This window comes from Haemaphysalis longicornis, unplaced genomic scaffold (genome assembly GCF_048455015.1).
Source record: "Haemaphysalis longicornis isolate Haplotype H1 unplaced genomic scaffold, Haemaphysalis longicornis Haplotype H1 scaffold_9, whole genome shotgun sequence".
NCBI lineage: Eukaryota > Metazoa > Arthropoda > Arachnida > Ixodida > Ixodidae > Haemaphysalis > Haemaphysalis longicornis.
Window position 1 is genome coordinate 153,472,181 of NW_027526460.1, and position 27,064 is coordinate 153,499,244.

General features: G+C 48.9%; 1 protein-coding gene across 2 annotated transcripts in view; it reads left to right on the forward strand.

Moving 5' to 3' along the window:
• The first annotated feature begins 824 nt into the window (after positions 1-824).
• LOC144151955 (beta-hexosaminidase subunit beta-like) overlaps positions 825-27,064 on the forward strand; it is a 96,541-nt gene continuing 70,301 nt past the window's right edge. For both annotated transcript variants that reach the window (XM_077683142.1, XM_077683143.1), the window contains exons 1-4: positions 825-1,150; positions 11,567-11,768; positions 21,866-21,922; positions 23,810-24,104. In XM_077683142.1, the coding sequence (XP_077539268.1) occupies positions 1,104-1,150; positions 11,567-11,768; positions 21,866-21,922; positions 23,810-24,104 (601 nt within the window). In that variant the 5' untranslated portion in view covers positions 825-1,103. The remainder of the gene's footprint in view (positions 1,151-11,566; positions 11,769-21,865; positions 21,923-23,809; positions 24,105-27,064) is intronic.

Consider the following 27,064-nt stretch of genomic DNA (forward strand, 5'->3'; position numbering starts at 1 on the left):
CTAACTGCGACCAGTTTATCCCCGCAAACTACTTGATCGCATCTGCCCATCTGCCTTCCTGCCACCCCCTGCCACGTTTGCCTTCTCTAATGATCCGTCTGTTGCCATTAATGACCAACGGTTATCTTGCCTTCGCATTACATGCCCTGCCCATGTGTAGTTCTTCTTAATTTCTACTAATATGTCCTGAACACGCGTTTGTTCCTCTAACCACTCCGCTGTCTTCTTGTCCCTTAATGTTACACCTATCATCTTCAGTTCGATTGCTCGCTGAGGCGTCATCAGTTGAAGTTGAACCCTCTTAGTGAGCCTCCAAGTTTCTGCCGGTAAGGTGCAGCTGTCATAGACTTTCTTCTTCAGGGACAAAGCTAGGTTTCCATTCATTACCTGCGAATGCCTGCCCAATGAAATCCACCCTATTCTTATCCTTCTAATTATCTCTGTCTCATGCTGGGATCGTGGGTATGTTGTGATGTAATAGTTAATAATGTTTGTAGACTCACTAAACAATTATACAGTTGGTGTTAACCAAGACAAAACCCTGCCAAACCCCAGACTCAATCTCGATTTCTTGTGGTATAAACATTTCGGCGTTTCGTTGTCTTTGTACAAAAACAATTACAAATATAAAAAATGTAATGCTATTATCATTATTCTATTAGTCTAGACTATAGAATTGCTCTTCGTGAACCCGATGACAGTTGCGCTAGACACGCGTCGTGTCGCACTCCTTCAAACCCGCGTGTGACATCGACGTTGGCGCTTTATTCAAACTCGCTCGTTTTGTAGAAACTCTGCCGACTGTTATTTCCTGGGGCGCTAGCAGTTGTCACAATGCGGAAACATCCCCGTTATTTTGAGCGCCGTGCTTTTTCTAAAAAGCAGCGATAGCAATAGCGGCAGCTGGCGCGAGGTTGGAGGGGTGACGACGAGGAAGAAGTGAACAAGCTGGCAGCCGCGCCGGACGAGTTCTCGGCACCGCGAGTTTCGCTACCCGCTCGCCGTGGGTTCCAGCAGCGACGTTGTTTCTCACCGTCCCACGTCGTTGCGCCGATTCTGAGTCTACCTACCTTAACGTGTGACCGTTTGTCCTACGCCGGCGGATGGCCGACCGCACCCAGTCATGGCTACCTCTGATCAGCACCTCGCGGTAAGATTTCGCGCTCTTTTCTGAGGCAGTTAAGTCGAAAGGACGATGAGGGTAACGCTAAGGGAGAAACGAGCTTTCTGAATCAGGAAACAGATATTGTAGTAGAAGATATTACAGTTTCACTGAAAAAAAAATACTTTCACTAGAGTATTGTGAAGAAATGAGAGCCGGTGGGCCATTAAGATGAAAGAATGGATGCGAGAGACTGGTCTAGAAGAATGGAAAGACCATTTACCCGATTTGGGGACAAAATAGAAAAATGCAGAAGCATTTTTTGATGCAGGCGAAAAGCGAAAACGCCCATGTATTCGAGATTTCGGCGCATGTCAAAGATCCCAGGTGGCCATAATTAATCCGGAGCGCTCCCCTGCGGCGCACCTCATCACCTGTGTATCGTCGGTGCGTTAAACCTCACAATTAACTGAAATTCAGAAGCAAAGAATGCACTCGGGCAGCAAAGGGCAGGAGTGGCTCGTGGTCACTGGGCGAGGCCATCGTCCTTTAGTGTGCCTAGTAGGCTATTGTTGTCTATGATGATGATAAATGGTAGTGGGCCGAAACCAATGTCAGCACCGCGAGGTCTGTCAACGAATCCGTGTATTCAACGGAGATTTGGGTGGCTTAAAACGCACATAGTGGCGTTCCTTTACGCTACCGTCTCGGGTAAAGGACAGTACTTGTTGTGATTTACATCGTCGTAGGGTTTAGTTTCTCAACATCGCATTCGGTGGTGACAGAAAACCTATATCGCTACTAGACCAACCAGGCACATGCGATACTGCTGTGTATATTCCGGAGCGCGCCTGTTTTGTACGCTTCTTGGAGAAAAAAATACATGCTTGGTAGCTGAAGGGCATGAAAATATGAAAGAAGCTCTATCATAAGTGGGTTAATGGCATGAAACGACTGCGAAAAGGCACGCAATGGATCCGCCCTGTCTTTTTTTTTTAGGTGCATAAGAAGATTTTAAACATACAAATAATTTTGTTAACACTTACCAAAAGCCTTGCTGTCGACAAAGTGGGGCTGTTTTAAGCAACTGAGATATGCCCTATTAAAAAACGACGCAAAGAGGCAGAGGTTCGTTCAGAAGTGGCGAGGAAACCAAGAGGGCGGCCGCTACCAGCAAAAGCCGTATGATGCAGGACATGCTAAGTCTACAGTGCGCACCACCTGCGGCCTAAAGTCTCCGGCCCCCTTTAAAAAAATCTGCAGATGAATGAGGCTTTAGTAGGAAAAAGGCTACCTAATTCTGTCGCGCCTTTGTATCCAAAAACTAAGCAACGAAGATTATGCTTTCAGTTCCCTTTCACTCCAGTCTGCTGTTCCCAATCCGTAATCACCATAGGTTCAGCAGTGTCGATAGAAACACTAGCGGCGCACTTACGCTATTCGAAAAGGCAAAGTCGAATTTTGCGAATACCACAAAAACGTGCTTTCAGTGGCTTTCAGAGGAAATTTTCTTGCGTATTTTTTAAGGCAGCTTCAGTTGCTAAACGCTAACGCAGCGCATTACACAGACGTGCAGTCAATGGCCAGGTAACTTGGCTAAACGTTTTGTTCTCATTAGGCCACAGCAAGAAAAGGAAACCATGTATAAATACTCGGAAAACGCGGAATAAAAGTGAGAGTCAAGTTTTGATAACGTATAATTCCGGAACGTGCGCAATCCCCCTTCTCAACCAAGAAGGACGTGAGGACTTTTGTACAAGAAATGAACTCTGAAATTATTTGTGGAGTAGCTTCAAACCATAAAGTTTTATATTAAGACTAGCGGTAGTACCCTGCAATGACTGGGTGAGCTCCTATACTGATGGCAACAAGATGTTTTGAGTTTTCACCTTGTCATAATTAGTCCACCGTGGTGTCGTACGCCGTTAGGAACTCTCGCTTTCTATCAATACATGGGCTCATACCGGAGGCGTGTGGGCATGGGAAACGAATGGGAGTCGCGTTCTCTTGTAACTAGGTTGAAAATGGGCTAGTTGGTATACATTCATGATTAACCAGCGCAACTAAACACGATGAGAGAGGAGTACACAACACCAGCGCTACTAACAACTGAAGTTTTAATAAAAATGAGGACATCATATAAAAAGAGTTCAACCTGAAAACTAACCACAGCCGTGACGTAGACCACGCGGCAAACACACTCTCCCCAACACAGATAACTGATAACAGATAACAAGTACTGTGGAGATAAGCAACTTCAATATCCAGCAGCGACACCGAGGGCGAGCTAATGCACGTGTACGAATTATTTTTTATCAAGAAGGCTTCCGAAATTTCACTCGTGCGCGTGTCACTGTGTGCATCGCCTGCGGGAACATCGCAGCACGTAAAGGGCACACCCACGTCCACCTTTCGTCTCAAAGGTTGTGGGGATCGCGACTTTCACGCGAACCCCTTTTCTGGCTAGCTTCCCGTTGCGGCCAACGTGCACACGCGCCTCGCTCACGCGACGGGAACCATACGGGAGGGCGCCAGCGACCGGACGGTTTGTTTTCGCCCTGGTGGAAGCGTTGACCCTTCTCCCCTCTGCCTTACCCGAGAACCAGTTCTTCCTCGATACTAGCGCCACCGTAAGGCGAAGTCTGGTGGGACGTAGCATGACGAGGGGATGCTCTCTTGTCTTCGGGATCCGGTAGCGTGCGGACGTCTGGGCGCTGGTCCTTACCTGGGGGAACGCGCCACAAAGGACGCGTCCGGACGAGCTGGGAGACTGCACCCGCGCTCGCACTCCGCAGCGCTCCGCTGCTCCGGTATGCAATCGGTGAGTCGAACCATCTCGATCTCTAGCGTTGTTTAATGCCTCGCATCCCAATGTTACCGTTATGGCCTACGATTAGTCTGTATGCAGTGTATTTGATTTGCACTTTGCAATAAATGCTGCCATTGATGTTTTGCCCTCGCCGCCTCCTGCCTTTGTCTGTCTCCGCAAACAACGGACCCGTCCGCAGCCGGCGCTCGCAAGGCATGTTTGCTGAGCGCGGATGGCTGTGGTGTGGGAAATAACTAGTGTGTGAAATGTAGAATCCCACATCTGGCGCCCAACGTGGGGCGCCAAGATGTGGGGTCGCCTACGTAAGGCTAACCTGTGAAGCGAACTTCACCTGCTAGCGTTTACGCAATCGTCCCGCCGTATAACTTGGCGGCTCTCTTTCGACTCATCGACCTCTTGGAGGAAGGTCCTCCCTGCCCCGACCTCGGAGACCGCCCGCCCCCGCGACCTTCACTGGGTAAGCCAAACCCTTTGTCTTCCCTTGCGAGAACGCTGCAGTAGGACAGGACTATCCTCCCTGCTGTGGCTGCTGGTCTGTTTGCACGCGCAACGATATTAGCTATAATAAACCTGTTTATTGTTTGTTGCGAGTCCGTGGTGTCCTTTTTCGCCCGAACCCTGAGCCACGCGCGACTTTGCGCACGGCGGGTTGGGAGTCGCGTGAGAGCCGCCAAGTTATACGGCGGGACGATTGCGTAAACGCTAGCAGGTGAAGTTCGCTTCACAGGTTAGCCTTACGTAGGCGACCCCACAAGGTCTAAGCATGGTTGTTACCCCAAGTTTAATCGTGCAAGTGTTCTGTTTGCACAGAATGACACGCACACGAGGGAAATTTTGGAAGCCTTCGTGATGAAAAAAATTCTGTCACGTGCATTAGCTATCCCTCGGTGTCGCTGCTGGATATTGAAGTTGCTGATCTCCACAGTACTTGAGCTTCAATTATCTGTGTTGTGGAGAGTGTGTTTGCCGCGTGGTCTACGTCACGGCTGTGGTTAGTGCGCAGGCTCAACTCTTTAAATGTTTTCCTTCTTTTCAATAAAACTTCAATTGTTAGTAGCGCTCGTTTTGTGTACTCCTCTCTCGTCCCGTTTAGTTTGCGCTGGTTAATCATGAGTCTATTGGAAGTACCCCGAAACAAAATGTAACGAGACTGAGCTCCAACGATTGCTTACCCATGGGCTGGGGAAAAAGTAATGGTATAAAACTACATGTGGGCTTATGCAGAAGAGCAATTCACTCCTAATTATACCCCTTACCACTCAATTGACGGGTTGGGCCGCTCAGACCCCAGCGCCAGAAGGACATCGTTACTCGGGCGGCTGAAACCGTGGCGACCATTAAAGCGGGGCCCATTAACGCGGCTCCCACAGCGCCCTAATCTTTCATTTCAGTAAAAGTTAATACTCTGTCTCGATTCGCGGGCAGTGTTATCTCATTATGTGCGATGGATAAACACCACACACAGTTTTATAATAAATAACATAGTATCCTGCAGGAGGCGTGCGGTCATAGAAAGTCCCAAGAAAAGGCTCGCGGTAATCCGACGCACCAAAATCACATTTAAAGCCGCTTCCTGAGGGGTGTACTATAATCAATCCCACTCACCTCTTCATATACACGTAAAGACAAAATCGTTACGTGGATTGTTGTTTCTTCGGTAGCATTGTAAACAAGAACGGATTGAATATATCAACTGGCTCAACAGTTATTCAGAAATCTGTAAAATCGCGTAATTTTTCCAAAATTCTCATTCGCCTGATCAGGTGGCTGTTACGGCAAGATCTTCTAAAACAGTTTTTAGACATTTAAAAGATTTACGTATATCAAAAAGCTGCTCAATATCACAACATGCCTAGGAAGAAAAGAAAAATGTGTGGAAACAGTTTTTTTAGCATTCTACGTTTTTAGCGGTTCTATTCTTCAAAATGGATCGTTATTGAGCTCCTAAGCTATAATCGACTTGAACAAGCAGTTTGGCTTAGCGTTGACATCACTTGTTAGGCCTTTTCATGCCGTCAGGGATGTAATTTCAAAGCACTCTTTTCGCCCCTGAGTACCGCAGCGTTGCACTGCGAAATCGTTAAAGTTGGTTTTCAGTTTTTCTATGATCGAGATTTATCAGAAAAAAAAAACAATTGAATGTTACCAGCTCCTAAACACATTTCGGCGATTCTTTAAAAGCGCGCATTTTCATCTGAAAACCAGATTCGAACCATTTGTGTTTGTTAGGGCAAAACCGTAAAACTACATTTTATGCAATCGTACGGGCTATCATATGAAGAACCACTTCCATATCTGAACTGGACGGTAGAGATTATCAGGTATGTGCGAAGGCACAACTTCCCATTTTTATTTGTTGTGGGCACACTTACTAAATATCCCGCCTTATCTATCCTCCTACGCCATGATAGCTTCAACTCTCCGAGTCTAGTAGTTTTGGCGTAACCTTGAGGAATCAGTCAGTCATTCAGCCAGTGCACCGGGCACTTCCTATATAGCAATGCTAAAGCGAAGTCCCTCGCTTCAATACCGTGCCGTCATGGTCGCCGCCATGGCAGCTGACAAGGTTTCTCTTTAACTTGACTTGTTCAGCCACATGGCTGTTTTTCCCTCTTGCAGCCAAAATAAAGAAATGAGAACATGCACTCCGTAAAGATGGTTTGCTAGCCTAGCTGGTAAATGCGGCCGTTGTTTACCCGCGTTTTACTCACTTGGGTAGATTTAGGTATTTTAACAGCAGAGCTGTTTACGCAGAGCTTTAGCTCTCCGACACACAAAGAAACGTTGAAGCCTGAAGAAAACAGTGCCGTAGAGGAGGTTCGGGGCGATCGATCCCGGGACTATTACGCCGTGAAACTGGCAGCCGAACTACTGGGCCACCCCAAAGGCCCGAGGGGTGTGAGGTTAGCCGCGGCCTTGAACAATGACATGTGCAGCCACTTCAACAAAAAAACACTTCCCGTGTTTGTAATTGAACCTCAGTCCAAGGCGTTATGACACCGGCGTCTATTCGAATGTGCTGTCATCGTATTCTGGTCGCCCAGCATATAGATTGGGTTCGTAGCGCGGGCGTTGCCTTCGTATGTGGCCGAGGGGTCTAACATTGGTAGAAATGTTAAAGCCTGCGGACGAAACGATCCAGGCCCGCCAGTCATGGAGATCTTTCGACGCAAAGTTCGAAAATAAATGTGAGGCGCAACATACGGGCCTGCGACGAAGGGAGAAGGGCTGCCTACTCCGCTGTTTTTTACAGCCTTGCACTACTAGTGCGAGCTGCGCCATTTTTTTTCAGTATAATTTACGTATTTGTAATACAGTAGTCCCTCGTTATAACGAACTCAGCGGGAAGGCAAAAAATTTTGTTATAAGGAGTATTTCTATATAAGCGACCACTCGAAAATGCTTAAGCAGTTGAGCTTTAATTACACCACAACTGCGAGGAATCAAAACACAATCTGTTCAGTGAATCAAAAGCTTTATGCAGGTGCAAAAAAGCCAGTGAGTTTTGGCTGTTTCAAGTTCTTGCCGGGCACGGGCAACCCCTGCTCTGATTTGACCGAACATTGCATGAAGCCATTGTCGCCGCCAATCAAATTGGCAGTGGCTCTGACCAATCTAGAGGGGGGCGTGCGGGCGTCACAGAACGCCGCAAATGCCTTGCCTGGAGTCTGAGGTGGTGTTTGTCCCGCTCAAGAAACGATTAACCGCTCATTCTGGGTACGCAGCGCAATCATGAAAACAGACCTGTTTGGCACTAGGGGCTTTGCATAATCCATCTGGGAAATTTTTTCCCGAGGTTTGCAGCAGTGAAGTTAGCAAAACAAGAGTTTGTCGGCGGCCCGTTGCGGCGACACTGCTAATTCTACGGATCGAGTGTCGGTATTCGCGCAGCGTCGCGTCCACGCCATTTACCAATGCCTAGGAGCAAAATTCAATGATCCTGCCACGCATTCGGATCGTTTGTCTAAAGTCGGATGGCGAGAATCAAGAATGACGGGCTCGAGAAAATCGCCGGGGAAAGACAAGCTTGCGTTGACCCACCATGTTTGCAGCCTTACTCGCCGCTGGTTTGCCGCCGGGTCGCCGGCGCTCGGCCATGCCTCCGCTCGTCACTCCGCTCGCCATTTCGCTCTAAGCGGGTTAACCTCTTCGTGCACTTCGAGTAATGCGGCCTAAAATGCGTGCGTTTTCGCTGGGACCAGAATCAATTTCGAATAAAGCGATATTTCAAGTAAAGCGACTTTGTTATAACGAGGGATTACTGTATTTCCTTTCGGTTCCCTCATTGCTCCCGGCAACGCGGATTCTAAACCGCCTCCGGAACAGCAACCTCAACTGCCACAGTATGAACAACGGACACCGATGTCCCAGCAGGAACAGCCGTTGCCTAAGCGGCCACTTCCAGCAAAGCACACTATTACAGTCATCACTGACCCACAACATAGATGCCGACATTACCAACCAGGGCGAATATCTCTTCATGCACTGCCACTTCTACATCACATGAAAAGTCTACCAACCATTCACATTGCTCGGACGCCTAGTCATGCCTCCCTTCACGGGACTGAGACGGTTCAAGCCGCTGCCCGCGACATGTCACACTGGGTATTCCCAACAGAAGCCGCAGGCAAACTTACGATCTCCTCCGCCAGCCGCTCAGTTAAAAAAATATAGAAGGACATAATATACCATTGCCGCAGGGAACGCCTAATTTACACCCTCCTGACCCATACCTCAATACACAAACTCACTATTCTGGCGCCGAATTCAGACACAGGCGACTAAAACATGACAATTTTACATCACAATTCATTAACTGTTTTTCACTACAACTGCACAGCGTGCAATACACCAAACACCACCTAGGTCCTCTTGTGGGACTGCTCTAAAACTTCCAACCCAATCCTATCGCCCACTTTGGAGCAATGGGAGTGTAGGCGAACCAGATTCGAACTCGACCATCAGGAGAACTTGGACGCGCGGGCGTGGGCTGCTGGTGGGCCTAAAGGCGGCCTGCACTGCGGCCACCGCCCACTTTCCTTAGCCCCTCCGCTTTCTCTTGAAAAAAAAAGATGTTATCCCTCCTCCTCCCAAAAATCACGTATGAGCTGCCGTTATCTCTTGGAAGAAAGTTTTAGTTTTACATACGTAGAAACTTCACTAGAGCTTTCACGGGGGAACAGTGCGCATGCTCACAACGCGAATGTCTACGTGGGTGTTACGGACGTACGTGACAGTCAAAGTTTTACGTTGCGCTCCTTACGTTGCTTCCGTACGCAGAGTTGACCAACATGTCGGCGCCCTGCCCTCCTACTTCGCAGCGATAACAGCCTCGTCGCTAATCCTCGCTGCGATACCGTATTGTAAGCTGTCGATTTCGCCTTCAGTTTGCCTATTCTCAGCCTCACATAGTTTCATGCAGCAAATAGGAGTAGTTTTTTAGGTAGAAGGGTGATGTCGCAGCTAAGCTTCACAAAGTAGCCTTTGTCGTCGTCATAGCAACGGTCTCGCGAGACAACGAGTGGCTACAGCAGTGTCCGTGACTGTTCGTAGATGGCGCCAGGCATCCAGGCACCTTACACGCACTGTGCGTCGCGTAGGTGTAGCTATACCAGTTTCAAACTGCATGTGCCTAGACTCACCTTTCTTACTTCTCACCTTTGGGTACGTGTAAGCACGTCAAACAAAACGGTGTAATGTTGGCGCCAGCTGCTGATCGCTGCGCGCGCGCCCTGCGGTGAAGGAGATCAAGCCAGCCACGCTGTCACGTGAACCGATGGTCAGGTTGTCTTAACCAGCTCAATAAAAAGGATGCAGGAAAGCCGTTGACGAGTTTGACAAAACACACATTAATTGTACACCCATAACGACCCCAGCACAAACCACGTAATAAATCAATTGCACAAACTCGATAACAATCAAACCTCAAAGTAAATATCACAAATACAGTCCCAGCAAAACCCCAAAAGTTTCTACAGTTAAGTCCTACACCATTAGCTCAAATACACTCAATCTTTCACCTTCAAGATTATCTCTCTACACCCACAACACCCAAGTTGCGTCCTATGAATGCGTCCCTATTGGACTGGCGCTGACGTGTCGCACCATTGCGTGGCCGCGACTCGGTGGTAGCCGTCCTCGTCTCGCTTCATCGGTGCCGGCGTTTGATGCGCGCGGTCACTCGTTGGACGGCGTGGGCTCCGCGCGTCGTGACTTGTTTCCTCGGTGGCTACCCCCTGGTAGCCGCTCCCGCTGGAGGTCCTTGGTGCCGGCGTTTGACGCGCGCGGTCATCCCTTGGGCAGCGTGCTACGTCGGTGGCTACCCCGTGGTAGCCGCTTCCGCTGGAGGTCCCAGGTAGACTCGGCACGAACGTAGCCTTTAGAGGCCTTCGAGACGAACGTCGATGGGGAGTGGACGTTGGCCGCACGTGGCCGACCAATGCCGCTGGGGCCACGAAGACAGGTTCGTGGTGCACCTAGGATGACGGTGCCGATGCGAAGTCGGCCCGCTCCCGCCCAGGCTCGGATGGCATAGTCAATGGCCTGGCCACATCCCCCTGGCTCGTTCTTTGAAGCTCACGTGCTCCTGCCGCCGCCTGGTTGTCTGCCTCCCGGTTTCCTGCCTCCCCCTACTCTTGTGCGCCCCGCTTTTATCCCCTCTGGGCTTTCCCGTGGCGCACTCTCATTGGCTCTTTGCCTTTCCCATGTCCCTACATGGCCTTCACGCCACTGGTCTCCTGCGCGGCCTTCTCTTATGGGATGACCAGTGCGCTGCCATATTTGCCCATGATGCCTCGGTGTTTCGGCGCTGGCATTCCTTCATTGGTGCGCTCCTGGCGCGCAATTCAAATTTCCGTTTCTTTGTTCTTTTCTTTCACCTTTTTGGGGGGTTTTGGTGCATCCTCTCTCCGGGGGTGCCCTGACACATGACACACTCAGCCCTTACTTCTAACAACTCTCGAACCTGATTTTTTTACGCATTCTTATCGGGCAGCGCCGGGAGTTTTTTTGTGTACACATGACTACAGGATTTCCTTTCGCCAAGTCAGCTGAAGCTTCGCTTTAAACATGGAAATGTTTTCTGTTGTTCGTTTTGCATCAAGCTGCTACATAATTCAATCTTTTAGAGCTCCATTTCTCCATTATAAAACAACTTCAAATAATATTTTAGAATTTTATAGTTGTTTTTTGCCGCCAGAAACAACTTTTGAGCTCGTTTGCAATTTGTGACAAGGAGAGTAGTAAAATTCCATGCCGGTACTGATGCCATGCTCGCTGAAGCGGGGATCGCTTAGACACTTGCGCCACGTGTCCCTTTGGTATATATCTTGTTACTTGGTGGCAGGGCGAAGGCGACAAGAACTAGGGTAGGTGATGGTGAGCGATCAATTCGCGATATTTGCAATGATATAGCAGGCGCAACAGCGACGACCAGTACAAGGGGACCAGGTAAACAGCGTCCCCTTCTTTGCTTCCGTGATCGGAGTCCAGCGGCAGAAATCATGTACTTTTTCTTCATTTCATGGTTCCCAGAGTATCGTGACAACTTCTGTATGAAACTATGACATACTGATTGTGGTTTTTACGTTGAAGTTCATACCCGCGCGTCATGCACACCATTGCGTGCCGCACAGGGCTGGAATCAAGGCGGCACGACACGTGCCCTGCTACCGAGCCGTTCTCTACGCGATCGTGGCCGCCGTGAACGTGACGCAGCGCCCTCCCCGCCTCCTGCTACAATGCCTGCCTAGACGTCAGGCAAGGAATGCCTGGAGAGCCCTGCAGCTGCTGGTCGCCGTCTCCCTGGCCTTCGTCATCGTCCGGAACAGGCTCCTTGTACGTCCTTTGGCCGCTATCTCTCTCTCTCTCTCTCGCTCGCTCGCTCTTTCTTGGCATGCGTACAGAGACGTGCTCGAGAGGGCATGGCTATATGTAAGCGGACGGGACAATTTAAAGTTCAAGCCTTACCATGCACTAGGTCGCGAGCTGTGATTCTTGTACTGAGCTTGTGGCGTTGATGTAGCCCCCTGTAATGACGGGTAATTTGTACAATCGGTTACTCATTTGGACCCGCACTACGTCAGCCTAATGGACGAAGTGTAGCTTTCAATGACATTTCTTTGAGCTACTGTGATTTTTGAGCTCCCAGAAAAAAGCCTTGCATTGTGATGGGAGACTCTGGGGAGAAGCTCAAATTTTGGAGCATAGAAACGACGGAAGTTGGTTGATTTCTCGTAAATATTTGAGAGAGAAGCCGCAGGATCATGGGACCTCGGCTGAGAAGTCGTGAATTCATTTTGGTTTTGATTTGAGGTCTTAAGTTGGTCTCAGAGCCTCCCTGCAAACAGCCGCGGAGGGAAAAAATTAAAGCAGTTCCACTCTACGTGAAAGCTGTCAGAAGTGCAGAGCAGCAACTATTCCGCAGGCGGGACTGTACTGCCGTTATCCACTCACGGTTACCACCCCTCACGCCCTTCCCTTGCGCTCTTACGTTTCTCTGGATGAATTTAACAGATGTTTTGTCCAAGGCAATTTAAATTTCCTGCCTTAGTAGACCTAGCATGCCCTCTCCCATGAGCGGTAGTTCTGTTCCTTTAAGTTCAGGGAGCTTTATGGGCTCGCCTTGTCGTCTTAGCTTGCTAACGGTAGATGCGACTGCCGGAATCAGGCCCCGCCGCGAAATAACAGACCCAAGTAGAGCAGACCCCTGTACCGGGGTCAGGGAGTCACGCTGAGGCTTCTAAAACCTCGTGGTTAAATAGTCATAACCGTTTTCTGGCGCTTATCATACATCTCCCTGTTACTTACCGCAAAGAAAACGGCAAGTTCATTTCAGTCAAAAATCTGTGTTTATAACCGGCAGCACCCGCGTTCATTTAGTTGGGAACGCTCGCTGGGTTGGTTTTTACAAGCAAAAAAAGGGGCCGCGCAACAAAGAAATGGCGTGTTCGAAATGACTTGGAAAGGCTCCAGCCACGCAAGAAATAAATAGCGCGTTCGAAATGCCGCTGAAAAGCACCAGTCGCGCAAGGCAAAAATGGCGCTATCGAAATGACGCAGAAAGGCTCCAGCCGCGCAAGATTCGAAATACGTGTTAGAAATGACGCAAAACAGCTCCAGAATGCGAAATTAAAGCAAGTGCAACAAGAACCGAACTACCGCTGGCGCAGTCTCGGGCAGAGGGCGCGCGAGCACTGCGAAAGGGGGAAATTTGAAATGCAGCAGTGAGGGGATAGCAGCGCTGGAGCCCAATATGGCGAATAACTGCTCTGCACTTCCGGCAGCTTTCACATTGAGTGGAACGGCTTTCATTTTTGTGCTTGATTTCATATCGCATGTGGTGAAGCCTTAATGCGCAGTTTTTAAAACGTCATTTTTTGTCTTCCACGGGAAGTTTTTCCGGTTACTATCGTAAAACCAACCCAGCCACTGTTCCAAATTAAATGGACACAGGGGATGTTGGTTAATGACGCAAATTTTCCCTCAGATGTATCTACCTCACGTTTTCTTTGCGCTAAATAATTGGGACATGTATGACAAGTGCCGTGGTTCAGGAGTATCGAATGGTCACGACTATATAAACCTCTTGTTCAAGTATGCCCTTAGCCCCTTGCCGAAAGGCTAAGTCGAAGGACAAGCCGGTATCTTTTCGAAACTTCCGCTTGCTTGCGTGCCGCCACAGGACTCTGTTTGCTTTCGTTACGCCGCTACGCCGCATGATTGCGGGGGCTCGATAGTGCGACAGCGAACGCACTATACGACTACAAGCCCGGCCCCTGTGTGCTCACCGCTTAAACGAAAGATTGACTCATCTTCAATGCACTCCGCAAGTTATTGATGAGAGAATTGAAGAGAATAAATGTGACCAGTGGAATGGCCGCCATTGAAAGGGTTGTGTCGTCAAATGGTGGTGGCCTTCGGTGCAAAATAATTTCACGGGTGGTCATCCTGCACTACAAAGTTTTGCCGTGTACATAACGTTGCCACTAATTTCAAGGAAATGAGCAAACGCGAATTGCTAGCACCACCTTTTTGCATTTTGATATAGAAGCTCAATGAGAGCCGAAAACGTCGGTCTCCTTGCAATAGTGGTAAGCATAGGGTTGCCTCGCACCAAAATAGCGCTCTTAACTGCAAGGTTCGTCCCATCTACCCGAGTCCCATGCCCGAAATACGTTTAAGAGCGCTAGGAATGATTTTGAACTGGCACAGCAACGTGCTGCGGAAAGAAATTGCAAGCAACAATTATTGCAAAAACTTGTCTGAAAATATTTTAGTGTTACCATCTGCATGGCCTGATAGCAAGAACAAAGCAGAGCGGCTTCAAAGTATGTTCTCGTCCAGAAGATCAGCAAGTGTGCAATTTCAGTAGGAGAAAGTGAACGAAACAACGGTAATATATCTGCAGTTCGACGTCATCACGAAGTTTCTGTATTGTTCATTTCTGTAAATTCCTTGATTTAGTTTTCTGTTTTCTCCTTTGTATTTCACTTTTTAGCCTTTGATGATTTGACACTTTTTTGCGGGAAGGGGGGGGCAGTCCTTCCTCCCCCCCCCCCCCCCCCCCAGGACCAAATCTTACCTATGGCACTGTACCCATACCTTCGTTAATGGTGAACATTTCTGCCAATTATTCATGCAGCGGTTTGGATTTATGTGGCTGCGGTACTACGCCCTTAATTTTTTTGGTCCTTGCTTGTTTTTGTTTCTGTGTGGTACGGAGCATATATTCAATAGTGGTTCTTTGAAATTAAATTCCATATGCTTTCACCGAGCATTGAACGCTGTCTTTGGTTTGTTGCCTATCTGCTTTCACATTTTGCTTGTCTGCTGTTTTGTACTGGTTTCATCGACGAACATTTCATGTATGAAATCCCGCTACTGTCTTCGACCATCCAACCTTGCGCCGTGACGTAGGTGTTGAAGACAAAGCTTTCGTAGTTGTCATAGTTCTATCTAAGCCTATAAGTGTGAGTTAGGGCGAACGTTGCGACAGATTTTCCTTCTTTTTTGTTTTGTTATGAAACGACTGTTACCCAGAGTACGGTTACTTCTCTCCAGTGTCGCCCCGGGGGAAATTGCAGCGCACGTTTAGTACTTCCGTCTACCATCCGTGCATTTGGCACAAGTTTCCCGTGATTATGAGCTACGATAAGTAGCTCATTGTCGTGAATTTAAAGGCGGCATCAACCTCCAATGCAGCCATACGGCTACAACAGAAAGCTACACAGATTGCTTAGAAAACATTTCACTAGAAAAAAAATATCTCGATCATTAGTACTTTCCAAAAATAAATCCGTTCCACTGAATGTGAAAGCTGTCGGAAGTGAAGAGTAGTGATTCGCCATAATGGGCTGTACCGCAGTTATCCGTCACGGCCTTTTTCCCGCCTTCGATGTGGTTTTCCCGCCTTCGATGTGGTCGCGCGCCCCCTGCCTGAAACTGCGCAAGCGGGAGTTCTGTTCTCTTTGTGCTTTTTTTCCCCGCACGTGTTGGCGTTGCACTGCCACATTATGCGTTTACTATCGTAAACACCAACCCAACAGACGTCCTTAACTAAAGGGACGCCGGTGTTGCCGGTTAATTAGGTATATTTTTCCTCAAATGTACCTATAGTTTTCTTTGTGCTAAACAGCGGGAAGATGTATGACAAGCGCCAGAATTTCACGATTTTCGAACGCTTATGGCTATATAAACTGCTTGGCTTTCGAAGCCACTGGGGTACGCCGCGTACAACTGCGTTACACCGGGACGCCGCCTTGGTGCTCTATTTACTTGGGTCGAGCGAGCGAGCTAGGACGACAAGGCGAGCGCCTAAAGTCCTCTGTACTTAAAAACTTCCCCCACCGGCGTTCTTCCAACGGCTATTATGCACTGATTGATAGTGCTGTTTAATGCGCCTCCTGGGCTGTGAAGGGCGCTGTAGTGGAAGCCTTTGGATCAATTTTAACCACCTGGTGATTTTGAACATGCGCCAATTTTCCGACACACGCGTGTTTTTGCTTTTCGCCTCCGTCGCGGCGGGTGCATTTGTATGTTTCTTAAGCATCGATTGTACTGCCTCTGATGGATGACCTTTTTTATGTGATGAGAAGCACCTCTTGAAGATTTGAATTCTTGAGTGCTTGGAAAATGTTCTTTTAAGGTTGGTTCCAACGGTTGTTGATTATAACAGTGACAGCGACACGAATTTTCTCTGCACTGGTGCGGAACCATTTACGCGTGGCGGGGCACACAAAAGCCGACCAGCAACTGACAAGGCGGTTGTTCCGTCCTCCAATTTGCTCCCTCAGTTTTCAGAGTTGACGTAAGGCTCTCCATTGCACATTTACATCCGATTACATCAAGACCGCCACTCCGGACCGCTCTGCATCGTCGACCTACGTGCAGTTATATCGCATTTGGCCGGACGGCAGTGAGTGAACACAATGGCCGCCATTGCGGATGTCAGCGGCGAAAATGTTTCTACCGAAGTACGGCTGTTTCTGGCACGGTTTGAAATATTTTTTAAGCTTCCCCCAGCGAATCTTGAGCACGCATGTGGGCTGTACGGAGCGCTCGGACACTTCAGCTCACAATTATTAGCGCATTACATGAGCATGTCTACGTATGGGCTTTGATTCCGGTCCTTGGGAACCTTCTACTGCGAGCTGTATATGGCGCACACCTTCAGAACTCTTTGCGGCGTAGTCCGGCAGAAGAATACTCTTTGAAGCAACGCATACTGTCTGCAGCTTTGTACCTAAAGTTTATACCTCGAAAAAAATTGTTGCCATTCGACGCTAGGACAACTTCATCATAAAAGTGAATTTTATTTACATGCAATGAATAGTTCACCATGAAGCAGCAATCAACTTTGGGGTAGCCACATTCTGTCAATACTTCTGTTTCTCGGGAGTGCTATGGATGCAGGAAGCGGCTCTACGTTGTGCTTTATCGAAATTATCCCAGCACAAAGTGTATGAATTTGGACAGCTCAAACGAGTACATAACCATTGGACGTTTTACCTCATCCGACGCAACGGATATATAAATACCCGTTGGGGGACCTCAAATATTGAGTGAGCCAATCAAACCTCTCTCTGCGAACCTGACGCTCGGTCTTATGCGCACGGCATTTTCCTGCTTTACAAGCGCATGACAAACCACTTCTCGCATGGCCCTCACACAGCGAGCAAATCGTGCTTTCTGTTTGAATCGTCTGCGTAGTCACGTGTGGTCGCTATAGCGGTGGCATTCGGCGCCTGCCGCGGCTTAGGTTTTTGACGCGGATAATGACCGTAGTTGCAGACGTCGTCACATATGTCAACATGAATGGTACCGAAATCGCGGTGGCTGTAAGGGTAAAAGTTAGGTTGGTGTACGATTCGAACCAAGGCTTATCAAAGCAGCAGCCAAGAGCGCTAACCAGAGCGCTAAACCGGAACCTTTTCAGAACGGAATGAGAATCAGCCAGCTGCGTGCGCCGTGTCGGGTGCACGTGCCGGCACGTGCTTAGAACGGGTGCACGCTGACGAGAGCTCTGACTGTGGGGAGGCTACTGTGTGAAGTGCTTGCAGTCCGCGTGTAGGAGTAATTCGCGTCAAAAGACAAAGAAGCGAAAACGAAGAAAGAGACGTAAACGCGACGTATTCCCCAAAAAGGCTAATGTTCGCTACGATTTCCCCTTCGAGGTGCGTAAGCAGGAAAATTTCAGATTTTCTTATTCGCCAGTATAGTAGTTCCGTCAACGTGTTTGCCATAAATCCGTCCTCTTTCGGGCCTATTCGGCGTTGCACGCGTTTTTCAGCCCAATTTTACGCTGGTATGTCGGGCGATGGGCATGTACGTAGGCGTGAGAATACTAGCTGCTTTAGCGCCGTCGCTGACCGAGCAACGGGCACGCAGCTGGGAAAAGACCGCTGCACGCTTCCAGCCCGCTTCGACGTTTCCTCTGTCTGCACGCGTGCTTTCTCGCTCTCTGTTACACTCAAACTCTGCGTGCGCGGATCGACGGAGGCTTTTTTCAGTCGTGTGGGCCATCTGCCGCTCGCTCAATTATAACACGCTGCCGCCGCTCCTAAGCCATTCTGTCCGCTTCGCAAAGTAACATGAATCGAATGGCCCATTTTGCCTGACAGGATAAAATTGAAGGCTTTCGGTGTATTATTAAGCTCATTAAATCAGAATAAAACTAAATAAAAAATTAAAACCATACGGGGTTTCTTCCAGAAGGAAACTTTGGCCGGCAACTTGGTACCGATGCTACTCAATGTAAACTGGCGAAGGACGGACAATTAAAGGACAGCCAGGGCAAGTGCTTGTCCTGTGTGTCTTGCGAGACTTCGTAACCCTTCGCACTGGCGTTCTGCAATCGTGCTTTGTTTCCTTCGTTCGTTGAAACGTCACTAAAATCAATGCGCTGGTTAACAAAGTATTGCATAATTGCAATTCAAAGCACAATCATTTTTGAAAATACAGTGAAACCCCGATAATACGACTTTTAAGGGACTGCGAAAAAGCGTCGTATGACAGGGGTGTCGTGCGGCCGGGATGGGGTTTAATGCCGCTAGTAAATGGTCTCACGCGACAGGTGGCCTAAGAACATATTAAACTACTATATTTAGCGTGCTCTCGCGTGATTTGCTAACATTTATCTGATATCCAAACTTGAAAAAAAGAAGCACCTATGTTTTGCCTCCCTCCCCTCCGCGACTCCCGAGCTAGCCCGCCAGACAAGCGCCTAGCGCTCGCTAGATAAGGCCGACGTGTTCGAGAAAATGGAGAGGGGAAATGCGAGTGTGAAACTGCCAAGGCTAAGCGAAATGAACGACTGTACAAGGCGGAGATGAAAAAAAATTACACCATCTTCTTGTAGGGGAACCCTGAGTAGTATGCAAAGCAGCCATGGGGTCGATTCAAGTGCCCTTTGTTTTCAGTTCGTCGTTTCCGTTAGGTTGAGGGACGTAGCTACCGTTATATTTAGTTTCGTTTCCATGGTAACTACCACACTTTTCACTTACCGGAACTACGAAATGGGAAATTGCGTTGAGCCCACGGCTGTTTCGCATACTACTCAGGGTTCCCCTACGGGAAGATGGTGTAATTTTATTAGATGCGACGGGGCTATGTCCCTCCCTCGTCGTTGTTGCGCCGTGTACACCCCTACCGGGCATGCTCGGCTTGCTGAACGCCCGGTGGTGTCTTACCGTTTAATGGCTCCTGGAGCGACAGTGTTGCCGGTGTCTTATTGGGCCGGCCCGAGATGAGCCGAGGATGCGCAGTGGGGGTGTGGATGGCGCCACAACAAGGGAGGGACATAGCCCCGACCATGAGATGCTGGAGCGACAGTGTTGGCGGTGTCTTCCTGGGCCGGAACGAGACGAGCACACTTCCCCTTAAAGGGCTCCTGGAGCGGCAGTGTTTGCGTGTCTTCCTGGACGGTAGGATGGATGGACGACGGACGACGGATCCGAGAGCAAGAGATGCTTTGCATGTAAAACAAAATTCCTTTACAGGGTGGAGGCACCCTTTGAACGGTACCGTGCGTCACTATTGGGTCAAAGTGCTCAACACAGAGGTGTTTTCGTTTCCCACAAGACCCAGCAACGCGAAATAGATAAGATGATTCAAATTCGCCAGTAAGTCGGTTTGCGGCGATAATTATAGCGTGCTATTGCTGCCGTGACTTCATGCGGCGGCCAGCGAGTGACCCGAAATGGCGGTGCCAACGTATACGTGTCTCCAAACTTGCTTCGACGCGCCGAAATCTAGGCACCCTCGCAAAGAAAGCAGCGGAGTGACAACGCCGCTTTGAAAGACACTCAGCATAGAGCAGAGAGAGGGGTAGAGGGTGTCGTGAAAGGCAAAAACTTTGATCGAACGGGCGAGGAACGCGGTTGTTCTGTCATAGGCCTGGAGTTGCGTCGTAGTGTTTTCGCATTCGCCGGCGGCTGGACCGGAGCTTGAAATTCACGGTCCGTCAGTCACTTAAACCCTGAACTGTGACTTCTCGCCGTTGGGGCGTTGGCGTACTGCTGCCGCGTGGGGCCGTCGAAGGTTAACACCGGCTCACGACTACCAGTCCTGCTTGCTTGCGTCTGTTCAGCAAGTGGTCTCGCCTGCGTGCGGACCTTTGCACATCAAGCATCGTCAAACGAGGGTTAAGAATAAAGGTCGCGAAGAGGCAGCGAAGCCGTGCAAAATATGGAGAATACGCCTATTTATCCACGCCAGGGTTCGTCGTATGAATGAAGCGGACCCCGTTCACCGGAGCGTCATAACATCAGGGGATTTAATTGATTGTTTGTATGGGGGAGTTTGCCAGAACAACGGTGATTTGTCGTAAGAAACGGGTCGTTGTTAGTCCGGGGGGCAAACCAGCGGGGTTCCGCTGTACCAATTTTGTTGCTATGTTAAGAGCAACGCTATTCATTATTGTGACTATGGTTGAGTGCGAAACAACCTTGAAAGCGTAGCTTTGTATGGCTACGGGAAAGGGAAACCCGGCGGTCCTGTGTACGCACAGAGCTCCTCCAGCGTAACCATATGCGCGGAAGCGTGCATGAAAAATACACACGTTGAAGAGGTGTCAGAAGTATGGGCGGAGAGTGCGGCTAAGGATATATCTCTCAATGAAGACTACCGGCGCATCGAGGTACTGCTTGAGGCTCACACAAAGCGATAATGGCTGGTAAAGCATTTTCCCTTATCTTGTAATATGGCTTTACGGGATTTCATGGAAATCGCGTCTCTACGTTGCGTACGGATGTGCAGAAGCCGGAGAGCCGAGACAGAATGATTCGCGAATGTGTCAACATGCCTTGCCGAGTACCAACCGCGAAAAGTGCAATATCTTGCAACTGCGCAAAATAGGTAAATGGCGAAGATGAGACCCTTAAGCCTTGAAAGGGCGCAGAATATTTGCGGAAGAAAGTTGAGAATTTGAAGAACAGAGGTACAAGAACTAATGAGACACAACGAACAAATAACGGTCTATCTAATGGTGCGTCCTCACGCGAGTAGCTTAGAAGGCAAAAAAAAATTAGGACACAAGATGCCAAAAAGGCAACGTATTGGTTGGGAAACAAAGAAGTGGTGTATTCATGTTTAGCTATTATTAGTGGATAATTGTCGGCAGTGTCTGTGCGATTCGTGTTCACAACGTTCGTGTAGATTTCAGCGTACTTCCAGAATCCCAGAAGGGCTGATGGTGACCCAATCAGCCGAAATTTTAAATATGGGCAGCAGGCACGGCCCGCAGTGTTTCAGGGAGGAAAGACCGTGTCATCTGTTACTGACCTTACGTGCTACGCTTACATAAGTGAAACAAAGACTTATCAATAACAAAGGCGAAACTTCATTACTAAACTTATTTAGCTTGCTTGCTTCGGTTATTTCGGAAGAACAAAGTTTCAGCGAAACGACAATAAAGCTTAGACCGTATATTTTCCATCTCAGGTAGAAACGAGCGGCCTTATTACGCGACTATGTGTCCTCATTACGTTCGTGATCCTCGTAATTCAAAAATCCTGCCCAATAAACGTTCCCACGTTTTATAAAGCACGCCTTTCCTGTGTTTTGTGTTTATTTCGTTATACACGTGAACGTAATTCCTTCTGTGCTACAACCACCATATATAAAGGGGGAGGGGGGGCACTTCATTGAAGACCGTAGCGGCACGTCCGGGATTCTTTGCTTTCTCCGGAGCGTATACGAAAACCTGCTTTTGTAGTTCGGTCTTAACCTTATCGGAACAGGTCTTCGTGGTTCATAATTTTGTGGCCGCAGATTCTAAGGTACTAAATGATGAAGTGGAACGAAAGGGAGTACTAGAAGACGCTAATTCGGCCCGGAAGATATTCAGTATTGCAGCTGTGGCCTAGCGATATTTTTACACGTTCTCCAATTTAAAACATTTTCTCCTCATGTAAAAATATTTTTTCGCGTCGCAGCGTGAAGACTTCGTTCGCGAGGACCGGACGAGCCTCCAAGAGGTCGAGAAGCTTCAGGTAAGTGCCGCAATATCTCGGATCGCACTCTCGCCCAGTTCACAGCCTCAGAGTGCAGCGCGCAATGAAAAGGGAGACGGAGGCGACCTCAAATATTGAAAGCATTTATAGAGCCTAAAATTACCTGAACAAACGAAAACTATGAAAAATGGCTGCACAAAACAGAACGCGCCAACTCTTGGGAACAGTAAGTACGAAAATGTAATAATTATGGTACATACCATTTACATATTGCTCATTGTCGGAGTGGCTGAGTAAAGAAGGGCAAATTAAGAAATTAAATTATAAAAGTGGCCTTAAGCCGTGCAGCCATGGGGGAGATAAAAGCCGGTGGCAGGTGAAGAAGAGGCCATCCAGCCAGAAGATGCAAGGTGTAGGAGACGCACCACGGCCACAGACTTCGGAGAGCAACTCTAGCCTGGAGCAGGCGACAATCACTGGTCTACGGGTCACCCCAATACCTCGTCAATTGACAGCCCCAACCCAGGCTTTAGCTCCACTCCGCGGCATTGAGCGGTGCTAATTCACCTTAGTTGTGTCTACGAAGATGCTCCCGGAGCAATTCGCTGGCTCAGGCTAGAACAGCTGGCACAAAAGCCGCATTCTGATTCCTACAGCTGACATACGGCACTATAACTGTTCGTCGGCGCAGCTTTCACCGAGAAAGTAGCCAGTGGAACATTTGGCTGCTCCGCACCGGCAAACGAACTCCATATCGACGCCAGTCATTTTCCACACTCAGCCAATGCATCCCCCAAACAACGCAAGGCGCGCGGTGTATGCTTGGCCTAGGAAAAACGTTATAGTACCACAAAAATAAGTTCCGTAAAGTGGTCGTGTACCACTAATTGACCAACGTTGGCACGCTAATTTGGCTAATCTTTTTCCGGGATTTACAGACATTAACGCCTCGAGGTGCAACCCGGAATCCTACGTTGAAGGAGACTGACGTTGCTTGGCACGTGTTTAGGCTTAACTTTAGCGCTGTGCACGGCGGAGCTCACAATAGACCGTTGCACATGCCCACAGACGCTTTATGGAAAGCCACTTTGCATGGGACACACAAGATGATGGCACCTCTGGGGCTAATAATGTTGACATTGGAAATCCCTACTATCGGGGCTGGCTCTTGGCCTCTTTCGGGGTAACATTGTACTTCGCTGCTCTAACGACCCCAGTCAACCTACCACGCGATCCAGGTCGTGTTTAGACTTGTCACTGGCCAAAAATGCCTCTCAAGACGTCGAGAACCCACCACGGGATGTCACAAGGACCACAAAGAAATTGTCAGAATGCCGTTATTTTAGGTCAGTAAATCACTGGATAGCCCCATCATAAATTCCAGTGCTTTCCGATTTCTTCGCCTTGTATCCACTTTTGAATGGCCAGGGTGGCGACTGAACAGTTCTTGTACCGAACTCGTTCAGTTAGTACGGTCAAGAGCGTTGCAACAGTGTATAAATTCTATAACATTATTATCGTTGCCTCATATCTGTAACTCTTTCGTTCTCTTTCACACGGAGCATCTAGACACGCGGGCCTGTCCTGACACCAATCCAATATCGTAGTTTAAAATGTAGGATTTTAAAGACGCCCTTTATGTGTCTCCCCAGTATATGCACTTTATATATACTTTACTTTATATATATGCACTTTATATGCATGCACTTTATGCATGCACTATATATATGCACTTTATATATATACTTTATATACAGTATATGCACTTTACAAATACCCAGTATATGCACAATATGCACTTTTGTCATCGCTCTAAGCATTTTGGGCTTACTCCCAGGCATTGGTTGTGCGTGCCATGATTCATCATCTGCACGGTGCTCGTGCCCAACTGTGTCGACAGTGTTGCCACTCACGACGCATGCGCAGATGGGTCTGAACGCGCTTCCATCGCTGTGGCCGGCGCCCCAGCGGATAGACGTCCCTTCTGTGTCGCCGACTCGCGTCATCGACTACGAGCACTTCCGCATAACGTCCTACGCCGACTGCGACGTGGTCATGAGCGCCATGGCTCGCTACCGCAGGATCCTAGCACTGCAGTCGACCGGGGCTCGTGGGCAGATGGCAGAGATACCCGCCGGTCTGCTCACCCGCCTGCGCGTGGTTGTGAAGCGGTATAGCGGCCAAGACTGCGAGTACCCTGCGCCAAAGGCTAACGAGAGCTGTGAGTAGCTTGGTTGTTGGAAGAGGTCGATCGCGCCTCGCGAATGGCGGGAGGTTAGAGAGGTTACCACACTGCGTTTAAGGGGTAACCACATACAGCAGCAGCGACTAGGCTTAGTTGACCTTGAGCCATTAAACGCCAACTATCATCATCATCATAGCGATGAGCAATGCACCAAAGTGACCCAATAGGTAATGCGGGCAAGAGCGACAAACGAAACACTTTTGAATTGGCCGTCGTGATTGACGACCGTGACAGTGACGGCCGTCGCAGTCACCCGCGTCTTGCCACCCATAAGCAGCCCACAGCGCGGGACAGCGACGAGCGGCAGTGGCGGAGGCCTCCAGCGGCGTTGTCTATAGAATTTTCGCCCGTCCCTGTCGCCGAAACTACCTGCTTGATTTAGGTTAGGTTGTATCTAGAGTGCCGTCCGACGATATTATAAGCACTCCACTGTATCGATGTCCACCGACGTTTTATGACAATATTGCCGCGTCTGGCACGACATCGCTCTAGATAAACTAAAGCTATACAACCTAATCGACACGTAACATAGCATTACCTAACAGCACACAAAGAATCCTTTAAAACACGAAAAATAACCTAAGCCATAAAAATTATAGTTCAATTTAAATCTGAAAAAAAGCAACCGAAGGAAGATCCGGTATCGATATTCTGTACATGAGATTAAGAAGCTAAGACGGATCCACTACGCTAAAACGACAGACGGTTTGGCCAGAGCTTGCCTAGTCTTATGTATTCTAATGTCGGCCGAGGGAACTCCAGCCATGCCTGCAGTATATCAGCCAGAGTGCCGTCTGACGGCCCTCTAGGCACTGTGTTTAGCTTATTGTGCTCGTCCATTTCTGTCGTTGCCCGCGGTTAATAGGCGGAACCTGTGCGTCACCTGCTTTTTACTAACCTTTTCTGTACATGGAACATGGGTCCACCAGCCCTATGAAACCGTAAAGCAATCCCTGGGGCAAACCTGTCAGAATGCCCAACTTTTGTAGAACCGCAACCAAACCCTTAACCAATGTCATCCCAAAACTTTTTCTGTGGTTGGGGTGGCTCCGAAAAATGAGTTGTCATTTATTCGGGTATTTTCTTGTTCGCATAGGACCATCTGCGATCTTCGTCGCAAGGCACGCGGGGGAGGCCTAACAGCGGGTGTTTCAAATTTGCAATTATGTCTGTTAGCTAAATAGATAGGTTTTTTTTGCATTACCGTAATTACCCGATTCTAACGCGCATCTTTTTTCCGGAAAAATAAGCCGAAAAATCGCATGCGCGTTAGAATCGGATACGAAACCGAAACTGCCGTAACAGCGACAATTTCGTCCCACCCATCCCCATCGCCATCTCAAGATGGCGCCAAAGCCTTTAGCAACATGGAGGAAGACTTCCTCCGTGTTTAGCAACAATTTTTTGAACGGAGGAAGCATAAGCGCCTATGGTTTTCTATCGGCGTTCACACAAATCGTCAAATCGTTCCACTTGCGCACTTGATAACAGCAATGGCAGCAGCGGCTCTCACGCGTTCAAAACGAGCGGTCGGCGGAAGCGTGCGGCTCTGGAGAAGCTCGCGCGATGTTCGTGCGAGGCGTGGGCCACAATCCCATCGACCATGGTTGAACGTTCGTTCGGAAGTGTGGCATCGTGAACGCTCTTGGCGGCACCGAGGACGAGATGCGGTCAGCGGAAAGCGACGATGAGTAGGATGAGTGAGATTACTTCGGGAAATAAATCGCCCATTTCTCCCGCATTCGTTTGTCTGGGTTATAAAGTTCCGTGCGCGTTACAATCGGAGGTGCCAGGTTTTTGGTTTTTTTGCCAGGAAAATCGGGTGCGCGTTAGACTCGGGGGCGCGTTAGAATCGGGTAAGTACGGTATGCCTTATTTTCTTTGTTTTAATTACCTCCATCACACGGACACTGTTGGGTGCGTTTTGTTTACTTTATTCTATTTTTTGCCATTTTTTCGTACCTTTGTCAACAACGGTGCGGGCGGAGCGAGCTTGCCTCCTTGTTCCTTATTCGGAGGGAGGGAGCACCTGTGATTGGCGGGAAGTATGACGTGATCCGGCCGGCAGCTACAGGCGAGAAGGGAAAGGTGGGGAAACGAAGGGAATTTTGGCGCCCGACGGAACAGCAATATGACGCCGAGACATGCTAGCCAATACAGTCGAACACGGATATATCGAACTCCAAAGGGATCGCGAAATAGTTCGATATATGAAAAATTCGATATAAAAATAATGGCCTCTGACACCTCACCTGTTGCGGAAGACCACTTACCGATTGGGTCATTCAAGAATGACCACTAAATCCGCACTAACAACGCAACAGGATGCTTTATTTGCGTGAAAAGAAATCGCTGATCTTGGCATGCTTCTTCGTCCTGTACATGGAATTAGCGACGCTGGTCTCAATCTTCTGCAAGCTATCGAGGTGTGACAGCCCAGTTCCTCCCATGTCGCCGCAACTACGTAGAATCAAGCTGAACGCAGCCGCCAGTTTACCGGCGGAGCACGATCGTGTAGCCGCATCCTCGTCCGGACGATCTTCGCCACTCGAGCTATCAGCCTGGGTTCCTGCAACCGCAGCTACGATATCCTCGTCACCGACGCTCGCAACAGCCTAAACATTGCTGTCAGCGTCCACGAAGTCGTCGGCAGACAGTCCGGTTGGAACAGCAGCCTGGAAAATGGACGACAGCTCGCGAAAGGTGTCGTCCATGCCCTATTCGTCATCGTCGCGGTCTCCGCAAGCTTCCGAAAGTTCGGCCGTCACGAAGCCTGCCTTCCTGAAGCAGTTGGCTACACTCTGCTTTACGGTGTTTCAGGCACCCGTCATCATGTGTATGGCCCCCAGCTGGTCAACTTTAAGCTCGGTGCCCACGCAGAGGTTCATCAAAAGCCTATCGAGGAGTCGCCTCCTGTACCCAACCTTGAATGACTT